At 40.2% G+C, this 15,225-nt stretch overlaps 1 protein-coding gene and 1 long non-coding RNA gene across 4 annotated transcripts in view; one reads left to right on the plus strand and one right to left on the minus strand.

Moving 5' to 3' along the window:
• GYG1 (glycogenin 1) overlaps positions 1-15,225 on the minus strand; it is a 75,004-nt gene that overhangs the window by 16,313 nt on the left and 43,466 nt on the right. For both annotated transcript variants that reach the window (XM_027061633.2, XM_053221324.1), the window contains exons 3-5: positions 14,091-14,265; positions 13,642-13,804; positions 2,031-2,157 (exon numbers count right to left, since the gene is read on the minus strand). In XM_027061633.2, coding sequence (XP_026917434.1) covers positions 2,031-2,157; positions 13,642-13,804; positions 14,091-14,265 — 465 coding nt within the window. The remainder of the gene's footprint in view (positions 1-2,030; positions 2,158-13,641; positions 13,805-14,090; positions 14,266-15,225) is intronic.
• Positions 297-6,941, plus strand: LOC113599929 (uncharacterized). 2 transcript variants are annotated; one of them, XR_008297947.1, is made up of 3 exons: positions 297-778; positions 5,426-5,592; positions 5,965-6,941. It is a non-coding gene; the product is annotated as an uncharacterized LOC113599929 (long non-coding RNA). The 2 variants fall into 2 exon arrangements; XR_003420898.2 differs by having other exon boundaries at positions 297-769; positions 5,430-5,592.

Raw genomic sequence — 15,225 nt, forward strand, 5'->3', positions numbered from 1 at the left:
AGCAGGCCCACATTTCCAAGCAAGACAGGTTGGTACTTGACAAGGCCAAGGACTGAGAGACAAAATAAGAAGAAGAAGAAGAGGAATTAAAAAATGCTTCTCTGAATCCACCCCTTGGTAATGAATCCTGTTCTACTTGCTTTACTCAGACTACAGTTGGTATGTTTCAGAGTTTGCCTGTTTCATTCTAGACAGGGAAGACAATCAAGAACCTATAATATGTCGGAGACATATACCGAGAGAACAGTTAGGGAGGAAAGAACACAAGATACTCGAGACCCTTATCTGGGGGAATGTTGACAGAGTTTTCCCAGAAAAGAACAGAAAAGGAAACACTTCTGCCACAAAAAGCCAGACATGCTCATTACTGTGGTGGGAGACTTAAAGAGAGGACTTTGGATAATGAAACATGAGGAGTGAAATAAAGCCCTTTGTTTTCTGCTCACTCAGGAATGCCCATGTGGGACAGAGAGTGGAGAGCTGAGCCCAACTCAATGAAGAGCTTTGCTGCTCACGGCTGTGTCTCAGATCAACCTGACAGGTTGGCCTCCTTTCAAGAAGCCTGAATCATCTTCTTCGTTCAACACAAATGAGTCAGAGGCTAAAGAACAGGGCTCAGGCCCTCACTGAGACAAGCACTGCAACTAGGTTGTATTAATTGCTAAATCAGAACCACACCAGGGGGAGTGCCAAATAAGTAATGCTGCCAAAAACAAGATGTTCACTGAGCGCTTTGTGTATGTATGAACTCACTTCATCCTCATGATAAGTCCAGAAGGTAGGTATTCTTTTCCTTCTCATTTTGCATATGGGTAAATGGAGGCACAGAGCCTAAGCCATATAGTAGGTAAACAGCAGAGTGACAACACACACCCTGCTTTTCTGGCCTCAGAAATTACTCTGCTAGACCACCTCTAAACAAAAAGGACTACTAACCTGACGTTTACTGAGTGCTAAAGGTAGGTCAGGTCCTCTTCTAACCACTTCATAAAATTACCTCCCTTAGTGATCACAATTAGCTTTGGAGGACCCACAGGCAGACAAGTTCAGTAACTAGTCTAACTTCCAGTGAACTACAAGTTCAGTAATTTTTAATTTTTTTAATGTTTATTTATTTTTGAGAGAGAGAGAGAGAGAGAGAGAGACAGAGTGTGAGCAAGGGATGGGCAGGGAGAGGGAGACACAGAATCCGAAGCAGGCTCCAGGCTCTGAGCTGTCAGCACAGAGTCCGACACAGGGCTCAAACTCACAAACCATGAGATCATGACCTGACCCAAAGCTGGACGCTTAACCAACTGAGCCACCCAGGCTCCCCCAATTAACCAATCAGGAAGAAGCTACTCCAGAATGTGAACTGAGGTGGTTTGACTCCACAGTCCCTGCTCTTGACCATGACACCACACTGTTGCCAGCACTTGCTTGGTCTCCATAATAACCATGGAGAAAGCTATTAACACCCTCATTTTAGAGGTGAGGGAGCTGAAGCTCAGCAGCCAATATGAAGCAGAAGTTGGGTTTGTGCCCAAAGTACGTATTTTTTTTGTGCCCAAAGTACATTTTTTTAATGTTTATTTTTGAGAGAGAGAGAGACAGACAGAGAGAGTGTGGGAGGGCAGAGAGAAGGGCAGATACAGAATCCAAAGCAGCCTCCAGGCTCTGAGCTGTGAGCACAGAGCCTGACACAGGGCTTGAACTCATGAGCTGTGAGATTATGACCTGAGCTGAAGTCAGACGCTCAACCAACTGAGCCACCTAGGGGCCCCTTAATTTTTATTTATTTTTTTAATGTTTATTTAATGGGAAACTTTTCCCATAAGGCAGTTAAGTGTTCTCTGGGTCACCGCAAACATAAAGTAATTGATAACATCAAGGCCTTTCCAGATACAGCCATGTTTCTCATAAGAGAAAGACTTCCCCCAAAGTCCCCACTGGTTATTGCCCTCAGAATGATCATGAGGAACCCCCAAAATCTTAAATCCCACTCCCCTGCCCTGACCATCTCCAGTAACAGTTAAACCATTTGCACTTACGCTTTAAATGCTGGGAGGTAGGAGTATATAGAAATGCTGCTTAGATTATAAATAAATGGCAGATGTTTTCTGATATCTGTTGTTGCCCAGCCACTAAAAAATGTGTTCAGTAAACCCTGGTCCCCACCTGAAAGAAAAAAAAAAAGAATTAGTTATATACTTCAAAGAGGGGTCAATTTTATATAAATGTATAACTGGATCTTTAAGAACAGGTACGAATTCCTCTGTTAAAATAAGAAACTCCATGTTAAACCTACCAAGGTCACCAGTTTTTTTTAGTTAATTCACTAATTCAACATTTGCTGAGGAGCTGCTATGTGCCAGTCACTGTACCAGGTACTGAAGACTCAACAGTGAACAAAGAAACGGTCATGATCTTCATGATGGGCAGGGCAGGAGGAGGAAATATACACTAGTACCAGCATATTAAGAGTCCATAAACAGTATCACAAATGGGGAGAAGGGCAGCAAAACCAAGTACTGGGTGCTGAGGCATGTGTGAGTGGCTCAAGACCATATACGGGGTCAGGGAAGGCTTCCATGAGGAAGTTGTATTGAAGCCAAGATCTAAGGGGTGTACAGGAGTACTTGACTAATACAGGAGGAGAAGGGGAGGGCAGATGGTGTTTTAGGCCGAACAAACAGATGTACCAAAGATCCAAGGTGGACAGGAACACAAAGCTGTGGTAAGAAGACCATGAAGGTGGCCTGTGTCAGTGGACTGCAGAATGTGGGAAGGGGTTACAGAGCACTGGGGGAGTCTCAGAGAGGCAGGCACGGACTAGACCACACAGGGCTCACACTATAGACCTTATCCTCAGTTACAGATTTTGGACTTTATGTTAAGAACAATGGGGGAAGGGGAGGGTAGTAAAAAGCAAAGAGAGCAAACTGGGATAATGGAATTGTTTTCCAGAGCCCCCAACCACTGGCTCATCAACAGAGACCCAGAAGGACACATCACCCTAGTGTACTTTCCTACCACCGCCCAAGCCTCTGGACAGGTCCAGGCCAGTCATTTCTGGGACCATAAACACACAGCATAGTACATGATCAGCCACTGGGGGTTCCTGATCTTCAGGTTTTCCTTGGAAAGTGCCAACCATGGCCATTCATTCAAAACAAGAACAATAAAAATCTAAACAGCTAAGCACCTGACCTAAATCATAAACATATAAATAACCAAACAGGTCACTAAGCCACCTCAAAACATATTCTGTCACATAGCCCATGTCCTTTCAGTTTCAGGCTCATGAGAGTTCAGAAAACATGCACAGAGCCAGAGTCTTCCTATATAGCAAAACAGTAGTTTGGGTATATGTGTGCGCGCGCGTGTGTGTATGTGTGTACACACGTGCACGGGGGATGGCAGGCAGGGAGAATCCTGCTCTTTTGAAGTATGAGGCTAGTAACCTGAGCAGTTACTTTCCTCCTTAGTCTGCTTTGCCCCAAGACCCAGTTTCCTTCCTAAATATACAGCAGGCTCAACTGGCTGTCATTATTTGGTTTTCACTGGTTTTGAAAGACTAAAACAATCTGGATATTTAATATTTGGAACGAAGTAAGAAGACCAAGCATTAGGTTTGAAGTCCAACTGTACCTTATCCATCTTCTGTATATCTCATCCTTTCTAAATACCCTCAGTCAACTCTATGGACCAAAGGTATTTGTAGTACAAATGTCTATGGAATAACTTCTTTGTATTAGGAGGCTCTGATAGCTCCCCATTCCTCAAGGGACAAACAGCTCAACAGAAAATCAAGATTTTACCCTCATAAGTTCTAAAGGACAACAAAGATGGCATCAGGATGTGCTTCCTTGGTTACGTGAACAAGAGCAGAGTTTAGCTGCATTGACATATCAAAATTTAACATATTGAGACACAAAATATTAAACCCATTCATCAGAGGCTTACTTGGGATTCTACAAAGAGACACCCCAACTGTGGGCATAGACAGTGGTGGTTGAGGTACAGAGACCTAAAGGTTTACTAATTTACTTTTACATATAATAATCAAAAATAAAGGTTGAGGAAATGTTTACAGCAGTTTTATTCATAACAGCACAAAAGTGGAAACAGTCCAAATGTCCTTCGACAGGTGTATGAATGTGATACCTCCATACAATGGAACATTACTCAACAATATAAAGGAAAAAAGTACGGAAACCCACAGCAACTTGGATGGATCTCAAGAGAATTATGTTGTATGAAAAAAATCCAGTCCTGCAAAGTTACATACTACATTGTGCCATTTATAGAACATTCTTTACATTACAAAATTATAAAGACAGAACTTGTGGGTACCAGCAGTTAAGGAGCAGGGAGATGAAGAGAAATGGCCATGACCATAAAGGGGGAGAATAAAGGATCCCTGTGAAGGAACTGCTCTACTTCAACTGTGTTAGTGGTCACACCAAACTACACACATAACATTGCATAGAAAACACACACACAAACATGTAAAACTGGCGAAATCTGAAAGGTGATGGATCCTATCAATGTCAGTGGAATTACGTAAGATGTTACCATTGGGGAAACTGGGTGAAGGGTACATGGGGCCCTTCTGTATTGTTCTTACAACTGCATGTGTATCTACAATTCTCTCAAAATAAGCTTTTTTGAAAGTCTAAGGATTAATGTGCTTAAAATGCAAAATACAATCAAGAACTGTTAGTCATCAGACTCTAAATCCACAAAGACTATGGCTCCTTTTGCTTAGTACTATAATTCTAGCACTTAGCAGAATGCCTTACACACATGTAAGTTACTTAATGTAATGAATATACTTGATGTTCTTTAATAGCAGAAGTTAAAAGAACCTGAATATCCCACTATAGTAGAATGGTTAGTACATTAGGATATTAACCACTCATGGGAATATTATTCAGCCATTAAAACTAACGGCTATAAAGATGATCAGTCCACCATGCAATATGATTTACAGTGACACACATCATTATAACTAAGACTATAAACACTCGTATTGGAAAAAATAAACAGTAATAGTATATAAGGTGATTGGTATTACACATATGCTCTCCCCATGACTTTTACTTAGTATAGTTTTATTACTTTTGTAATTTTATAACTTTAAAATAGTATAATGAAGGGCAAGAATGTGAATTGTGCTAAACCTTTTTTTTTCTAAATATTCTTTACGTGTTCACTTATTTTCATTATGAAGTATGAAGCTATCAAGAGAAAATTATATGTATAGTTTATAAAGAACAAAATTGTATGCTCAATTTAAAAACTTGTACATTACCAATGCTGTTTAAATTCTGTGTGTGCTCCCTAATCCAATCCCACTACCCCTCCCCCAGAAGTAACTATTAATCATGAGTTTTTTTTTTCAGATTTTTTAAATGTTTATTTTATTACTTATTTTTGACAGAGAGACAGTGTGAGTGGGGGAGGAGCAGAGAGAGGAAGACAACAGAATCTGAAGCAGGCTCCAGGCTCTGAGCTGTCAGCACAGAGCCCAATGCAGGACTTGAACTCATGAACTGGGAGATCATGACCTGAGCCGAAGTTGGACACTCAACTGACTAAGCCACCCAGGTGCCCCTGAGTTTTGTTTCTAATTATCTTGATATCCTTGGTTTTACCACATATGTATGCCCACACAACATATGTAGTTTCACTTGTTTCTGAAGTTTGTAAAATTGGGGATGCTATATATTTTCTACTAGTTTTTCTTAGTGCCACATTATAAGACCTTTTTGAAATTAAGCAATTCTACTGAAAAGGACTACTGAGTACACGCAGCACAATGAAGAAATCTAATTCCATGAAGGTCAAAATAGTAGTTGTAAAGCAGAACTTCCCAATCGGACAGGATGATCCTGGTAAAGAGGAATCAGGGCTGTTGATCCCTCAGAGCCCCTGGCCGGCTGCCTCTGGCTACAAAAGGCTGTTTCTGTTTACCCTCAGGTACCCTACAAACATCATCAGTCCCTCAACCATGTGCCACAGCAGGGCAGAGATGCCCTGTGGGGGACAGGCAACGAGAGAGATGAAACAGGCAGAGACAACTTGTGAGTCAGTGGAACCCATTCCAACCATCAAATCTTTAAACATGCAGCAAGGACCTTCAAACTTCCACGGCCACCAACTTCATTCTGTGACTACACAGGGTCAACTTTTAGCCAAAAATTGTGGATTAAAAACAGAATTGAACTCTGCCTGGAAGGCTGTACCTTCTCATATGATTTTTAAGTTTAGCATTCCAAACCTCTTTTTCCAAATGCCCAATTCCTATTTCAAGGTCAGGCAAATAGATGTTTTAACTTCATCAGAAAAATCTGTTTAATGTTATCAATAGCTTCTTTTTAGAAGTCCCTAAGAGCATAACTCAAAGCAGAATGCAAATCTAAGCACATCTGTGCTACAAAACATACAAGAGATGCGAGAAAGATGGCTAAATTTTCACTACAAAACCCCCAGGAATTTTTAGTCCAGTACATTTTAGTCAGACTTCCCGAGGCAACATTATTTATTCTGACAGGTTAAGATACTTTTAACCTCAATCATCTATGAACCGACAAACATGATTAACAGCTGTGATCCACCAGGCCAGGGCATGGCAACACAGGTGAGAGCTAGAAAGGAAAAGGAACAAGGGACACATGGCACCTGTTTTGCAAACAAAAGCAAAGATCAGATTCTACATCATCCTTCCACCTGGCTACCCAAGTATAGTAATAACCTTATAACCACTTGGTATTTTCCAGGTCTTCTGACCAGGGTCATGAACCTGGTAACCATAGACACATCACAGCATTTATCAGTAACTCAGTCTAGTATTTTATAAGACAGAAATAGAGTGGAGTGCTGTCTTTCAAATTTGTGCATTTGTTTTTGTGCTCTTCCATAGTTTGTTGGCAGTTGTCTTGCCTACTGTGGGTAATAGGGAGGGTGGGTCAATTCTGGTTTAAACGTGAAGGCTAGTAGCTCAGCCACAGGAATGTTCCCCCTAGAATCATCCTCCTCAAAGTGGTCCAGGTCTCTGCACCAGGAGCATCATCTGAGAGCTTGATAAATGCAGAATGTTAAGCCCCAACCCAGACCTACAGAATCAGAATCCACATTTCAGTTCCCAGGTGACTTCTTTGCATATTAGAATACATGAAGCACTGGTTTAGAATCTTTCAGAGAATGACTCTTTAAAAAAAAAATTAACATTTTTAATTTAAAAATTTTAACGTTTATTTTTACAGAGAGAGAGAGAGAGCATGAGTGGGGGAGAGGCAGAGAGAGGGGGAGACACAGAATCTGAAACAGGCTCCAGGCTCCGAGCTGTCAACACAGAGCCTGATGCGGGGCTCAAACCCATGAACCATGAGATCATGACCTGAGCTGAAGTCGGGCACTCAACTGACTGAGCCACCCAGGCGCCCCTCATTTATCTTTGAGAGGGACAGAGTGAGCACGAGTGGGGTAGGTACAGAAAGGGGGAAAGAGGATCCCAAGTTGGCTCCACGCTGACAGCAGAGAGCCAGATGTGGGGCTCAAACTCATGAACCTTGAGATCATGACTTGAGCCAAAGTTGGATGCTCAACCGACTGAGCCACCCAGGTACCCCAGGGAATGACTTCCCCCTTTTTTTTAAAACTCTTACCAGAGAATGCAATGCTCAGTGTCGTTTCTATAGAAAATGTCTGAAGTTATATAAATTAGGTATAGGCATTATGGATAGGATGCTTAGTAAGAGAAGTTTCAGCTCTCAAATGGTTCTCAATCTAATAAAGGAGCACAGGAGCAGATACTAAGCAAATAAAGTAAAATATACTTAATATTATAAGAAATATAGGCAAGTGCTGAAATGAAAATGTGACTCACTTGTTAATACTGACTTCTACAATATACTAATATCATTTCTGCCTACCACAAACATGCCAAGGATTATAGCTTATGAATGGCCCAGATCTTGGGCATATTTCCATGAGGTTTACCCAAGATGAGAGGATTAACCCCAGGTAGTTCATGGAAATCCAGGCACTTGAAATTTGGGTTTACCACTGCATCTCACTGGCCTCAACCCATTTAAGTCAAGAAAAATTGATTTTTACCACTTCATTATAGCTTTTTTTTTTTTTACTTCTTTTAAAGAAAGATTCTTAATCAAGATGTTAAAAAATATAAAAATGCAAGGAAGCGTTTATTCTTAGCTTAAATTTTACTTTCTCAATTTAAGGCAGGTCCTCCTAGTGTAGATTTGCTTAGCATTCTGAATTTATCAGAATCACAATTACATGATTATGTGAGTTATGTAATTAGTTATTAAATTCCTGTAAGGTCTCCTATAAGCTTTATAGAGGCAAGGATAAAAGTCAATTATTTACCAGTCTACTGCTGTCCATTAAATTCAGCATCTTGCCCAGATTAGTAAATTATGTAAATGCTGAATGGACTACCGACATGTAGCAAGTAACACTTCCAAGAATTCTTCCAGACTCACAAACCAATGCAAGACCATCAACTGTGCAGCTGATTTAAAAAGACAAAGTACTTCTAGATACTGTGGTTCACTAGAGAAGAGCAGTAAGCTGTAGACTACAGACTAGTAAGCAGTAACTGTAGTCTACTTGTGGTAGGCTTGAGCTTCCATTTCTTTATCTGTACAATGCAGAATGTATCAGCTGTGCACCACTCAGAGGAAGGAATTTTAAGTAATTAATCTGTAATAAGGGCTGTGTAATAGACATTCTCCTCCATCCTGTATCATTACCAGGGTACATTTTTGTGAATGCTGCAGTATGGACTAGTGGGGAGAGAAGGAAGCACACGTACACACACACCCCAGCTACAGAGTCAAGGAACACTGTCTGGTTCAGACCTGGCTCTGCCAGCAGTTAAGGAACACTGGGCAAGCTGCTGTCCTGAATCATTATAGGAAGTTCCTAGTACTAGTCATACAGCAGGCCCTCAATAATTACCTGTTAAATGAATACATTAATGAGTGAGTGGGTGAATGAGTACCCTCACAGGACTGTTGAGAAATAAATAAAAAAAAGGAGTACGACCAGAAGAGCCTATACATACTAATATGGACCATTAGTCCTTTCCTCCTCCTCAGTTTCTCACGGGGTTTATGATCTCTGCTGGTTACAAGGCTAGAGACAAACAGATGGCTAACTTAAAAGAAATACTCAAGGGTACAATGAGATAAAAATAGCTCTTGAGAAAAAAACATGGGTGCTCATTTGTCTTGATATTACATGTCATGACTTTTGCTTTTTCACTTGAATTCAAGACACTTATTACTTGATCAATTAAATGATATAAATGCAAGAGAACGGAGTAATTTTCAAAGCAATTGATGAAATACCCTAAGGGCCACAAGCAGCCTAGTGTTTGGGCAGCTGGTGCAAGCCTCCAGGCAGCTGTCAAGGTAGAACCCATCAAGTCAGCAAACCAAGTGAGGCACACTTGAATTTCTGAGCTCATTTGGGTCGAACAAGACAAGTGCTATCTGGAAATACCTCTCACCTTGATTCCTTTTTTGGGCAGGTCCAATCTGAAGCCTAGGTAACTTCAAAGATTAATAGGAGGTCAATTTTACAATTTATAAGAATTTAACACCAAATCTTTTGTTATAAATTATTTTAACAACTTTTCATACTCTCTTGGTTTATTACATCTCTAAGCAGAGAAAAAAGGTCTTCTAGTTTAAGGGTCTCAATGACCACTCAGGATATGGAACATGTAGGTAGAAGGATCTCACAGAAGATCTTGGATTCTACTTAAAGTAAAATCATAGCTAATATTCTACTTCCAATTTATTGTCTCCCATTCTTTCTGAAAATTCAACCACAGACCAAAATTTCATTATTCCAATAACAAGTTTTGGGTGTTTAAGTTACAGTAACATAATCTCCAAATTTTTTTAAAAAGAACATTCCAAGTTGGAAAATATGAATTCCTCTTTTTGACTTAGGTTTTTGAAACTAACACATACAGATAAAATTTAACAGACAGTAATTATCAAACACTAAACTCTTCAACCGTACAAGTACCCTTAATTTAGGCGGCTTTAGAGTAACAAAAGAAAATAAGCCTCAACTTGCATTCAGATTGGTTTCAAGAGCCAAGTGCATCATCTTCGTCGTACTTGAGTATGCAGGGACAAAACTGTCGCTTAGTATCTAATATAATCGCTCTCTTCCTCTCATTGCTGAATTAACCTGATCATGTCACGCTCTCGAAAATGTTAGTGCATATATATTTCACAACAGCCATTGTTCAACTTTCAGGAAACATGTAACGTCAGCTATGACGTAAGTGCCAAGACAGTCTGCAAATACAAACGGTATAGAACTTAGACGCTTCATTACGGAAAATCAGACATCAGTCATGAACGAGGTGTGCAAGTCACTCATAAATTCTAATACTCTATTTATATTTGGAAAGAAAAGTCAAAGTGTCTAGTGTGATTGCCATTTTAGGGTTATTCTCTTGGCCAGAGGCCCTGGGGCAGGGGCGGGGGAGGTAGTAATTAGAGGGCTGGTGATTAGAAGTATGACAGTCACATTCCTCTGCATTAGAAGGGCTGGGAAAGCAGCTGCCAACACTCAGCCATCAGCAGCCTGTGTGGCTTGTCAGCGGACACCAGGCCCCATAGTTTTTGCTGAATGTATGCAAGAGATTAAGCAGGACTTGCAAGATATTCAGACTAAGATACAATCACCTACAAATGGGTTTTCTTTAGTACCAGTCTAAAGATGCTGGGTCCTAAGCCCCCTGTGGAGTAAAAATAGGGGATGAAGGTGGATGGTGAATACTTATGGAGATTAGACAATGTGAAAGGAAACATCTGAAAACGTTCCTATCTCAGTGCCTAGGACAGAACATCTAAACAAAATAGGGCAAAGCACTGAAAATCTGAAGCAAAGCAAGGTTACCACCGTCATGAGAAAGAGATGTAGCTCACAAAGAAATGTTACGTGTAAGTCTAGTAAGTCTTTATGTCGTACAGGTATTAATTCAATAGGACAGTAAACTTCTCCAGAGTGGAACAGGCTTCCACAGTATGTTGTGAGCTTTCTTTGGGAAGTAAAGCTTAACACAACATGAAAACTACCTTTCATTTAAGAGCTGCTAGTCTTCTGTTGAATTTAAACAACATATTGAGAATAACTGTCAGTTTCCATCTGCATAACTGAATTTTCAACTCCTTTGGTTAAGCATTTCTATTAACAGAGAAAACTCTATTCTTCGCCACCAACAAGCCAGGAAATGGAACACCTTAGAGAAAGACCAGCTCCTGGAAACCTTGCTGAAGACTAAAATATGCTACCAGGCACACAGGGAATCTCTCAGTGGTCTCAGATTCTGGCTGAAAAAGCAGAAAGTGCTTTCTAGTTGAGCACTTTTCACACATTCTGGCTTCTTAACAAAGAATTCAACTCCTCTAGTACCTCCTGTATCTCAAACAAGGTAGATGATCCAGATTGTTCTCTGCCAGTTAATCAATTAGTTTTATATGCTAAAACTGTAACCTGGTACAGGTACCAGGTTTGGTACCCAAATTCTTAACTCTCAACAAAATCTAGTAGTACTCTTCTGGATTAGAAATTGAATGGATTCTCTTTACGCTATTACAATCATTGGGATTTCAGACTGCTCGATCTACTTGAGAATGCAGTGTGTTTACTGGAGCAGAGAATTTACACTAATTTTCTGGCATATTTCCCTACTTCCTTCAAATCTGAGCAGAGGAGGTGAAGAAAGCTGTATTTTGCCAGGAAGGTTAACAGTGAACTTCCTCTGAAAGTATGCTCACCTTCTTCCTTTTATGGCAAAGGTTTTAGTAATAGCAGCACAAATAGGGAACGTGTGTTTTGAACTCAAATACTAATACACTTTTCATTTCTTATATGGAGCTAAAAAAGGCCATCAGAAAAGAAGTTGCATTTGGCCCTGGCCACAGTGAACGTTCAACATGTTATTTTTTACTTAGGGTGCTTAACAGAAGACTGCACTTTTCAGATGCTGCCATTCATTACAGTTCACATATTCCTGCTCGTGGTTCTAGAGCATGCAGCGTCTTGGCCTAGCACAAAGTTTCTCAGCCTTGGCACTACTGACATTTGGGGTCTGATAATGCTTTGTCATGGGTCTGCCCTGTGTGTTGTAGGATGCTGAGCAGCAGCCCTAGCCTCTACCTGCTAGATGCCAGAAGCACCCTCTTCCCAGCTGTCACAACCCAACAGATCTCCAGACGTTTCCAAATGTCCCTTGGGAAGTCAAAGCAACCCCACGTGGAGAGCTCCTGGTATAGAGCATAAACTAGCCAAATCATGACTCAAGATCGAGACTTAAACTTTATTTTCAATGACATTTCAAAAGCTGCATATCCCAAATCCTCAAGTGACCATTTTCTGTGAGTAGGGACAACAAACAGCAACCCAATTTCAGTTCTTTGTATACCTTTAAATGTTTTAACTTCAGCAATCTGACAAACTTTTAATCTTTTAGTTTAAAACAAGCAAACTGGAGATTTTGACTTTTAACTCTATAACTAGTTAATGGAAATGAACCTTCCTATCTATATTGAGGACTAAACCCAAGGTCAAATGAAGAAAGCTGTTTCCCCTAGTTTCAAAAGATCTACTCCCTGCAAATCTCAGATCTGCTCTTGGAGAGGAGACAGGGGAGAAAGAATCCCCTGGAGCCAAGGCTCTGCTTCAGGGCTCAGGGCTCTTTGCCACGATGTCAAGTATCTGACAGTAAGTTGCTGCTGAGAAGGCTTTGTCTTGGAGCATACCCTTCATCTTTGATACAACTGGCTTTCCTCTTTATTCAAAAGATCCATCAACATTACTGTTAGACCTGCTTTTGTCTTGGGATGGTTTGTTGTTGTTAAAAACAAAAACAAAACCAGATTATTTCAGAGACTGGCCTGAAATGGAAACAGATCTAATTCATTCGATTAAATTTCTCAAAAGGATGTGGGGCCTTAAATCCACAAATAGCCAGGACCTTTCTATATATACGTGTAACTACAGATACACTTATACATTATGGAAAACAGATGCTGACCTTGCCAATGTTTGATTCTTTGGCCTTGCAAACACCACTCTGATGTACAGCCTTATAGAGAATGAGAACTTGGAGACAAAGATTAATCATGTAAAGTTTCTATCTTCTTTTTTGTAATGTTTCCCAAGAGAATGAGAGCCAAATTATCAGGCTTATACCTCCAATTTCCACGAAGACAATGCTTGGTCCTCCTGTTAGCTCTTCCAATTAAGCTTTCCCTGGTTTCAAGATAGTTGTTAAAGCTTTTGATTTAAGAATAGTCTTTTGAATTCTTAAATAACCACGGTTCATTTATCATACTCTAACTTAGATGCAAGAAAGCCAGTTAAAAGCAGGTGTGTAAAAACTGCCTCTCCTCGTTTAGGTTAATCCCATATACTTAATAGAAGAAAGAGGCATGTATGCGAACACACAACAGTATTTTCCAACAAAAACAAATGAAAGTGTTTACTACATCTCATGCGTTACTGTCTTCCAGGCATAAGAAATCAAAGCAATTAGATCCCAGAGAAGAGCAGCTCCTAGAAGTTACTAACAGCTCAAATATAAAGATAACAGACACATACCATCAAAACTGCCCTGCTCCGAAGCAAGGTGCAACAGCTGATTGTAGGTTTCAACTGAGGGCTGATAAACAAAGACTCCAGAATTGAAGCAGTCAGGCCACCCTGGGTCTGGTGCCGCCGACAACTCTTCTCTCTCAAAAAGATCATCAATATTTGCTAGGACCTAATTCAAAAGGGAGATGGGAGAGGAAGCATTACAGATATGTTCTGCCCCAGCATACTCTTAAGTTCTCCCTAAGTTATCCAACACAAAAGATGCAATCTGCTGCTGATCTTAACCATTCGGATGACAGCTGTAAGGCAGCCTGGGCCAACTCTCCTTCATCACCTGATGCTTTTAATGAGTGGCTTTATCTGAACTTTACAGTCGAGTCTTAAGAGCGTTCCTCAAATGCCTAACTGGTCTCAGTTACTATATACATCTTTTCAGTCATCAGACTCACACTCACCAGAGTATCTGCATCCATGAACACACATTTTGAATACTGTGTAAGTGACCAGCAGTGGAGTTTAGTTAACGTGACACCCAATTCAGGCCTCCTCATTAAGGTTAGATGAGCAGAATCGCCACTGTCTAAGACATCTACTGTGAGGACTTCATCGAAGATGGTCTCTAAAACTTTTCTGTCAAGATAAAATCCAGAAAACAGCGCACTTAGTGTCTTTTCAGACAAGTAACAAGTAATCCATTATTACAGCCTTATTAGTCTATCCGTCAATTACTAAAGCCATCTGTTACTTTGATATACTATCTTAAATAGGTCTTAATTTACTTCAGGCCAAACTGTATTAACTTGCATATGTAGTTAACATCACTAATAAAAATTGCTTTGGTGAGGCTGAAACACTGGTCTTAAACTTTATTACAGAAGTTTCCTAATTTTTATTATACCACTGAATGCCAGGCAAATTGTAGCAACAGCCTGTCAAAATGGGACTCCCATTTGGAAAGAGCACATCTTTACAACAGTCTATGTATTTAACAATGATACTTCATTAGAATGGATGCTTGCTGGCTACTGCATGTTTTTATAAATGATGCTAAATGCACAGAATACCTGCAGTGAAGCCTACAACTACCCATTTTCGCTAAAGCAGATGACAGAACTGTGTGTCCCAAAAGAAGTTAAAGGACTCAGTTATTCAGTTGCCAAGCTTTAGCACTGAATATAACCCACACTTATATGCTTAGCACTTCTGGCATGGTGAGAGACTCACTGTGGTTTGTGATGTACAACACTCCTCCGTCCCCAAAATTAACTCAAGATTTATTTTAGAAAGCAATGTTGAGGTGGGTTAAGTGGGGGTATACTTCCGTAAAACACTAGGCTCAGCACAAGGGAACACATGATAAAAAGATCATTCAAAGTCTATAACAATATGAAACATGCAGAACAAAACTGGTGTTGTATTATCTGTCCCCAAGCTGTAGAAAAATATGTTCTAATTCACACAGTAAACTCGATCTTTTTCAAAATAAATGGTCAGTGGAGCTATTTTCCACAGCAAAGGGGGATCTAAGACTCCATCTGTCTTCTTACACACATCCTCACTAAATAGACTGCAAATTAGGACATACACATT

Source organism: Acinonyx jubatus, chromosome C2, assembly GCF_027475565.1.
Source record: "Acinonyx jubatus isolate Ajub_Pintada_27869175 chromosome C2, VMU_Ajub_asm_v1.0, whole genome shotgun sequence".
Classification (NCBI taxonomy): Eukaryota; Metazoa; Chordata; class Mammalia; order Carnivora; family Felidae; genus Acinonyx; species Acinonyx jubatus.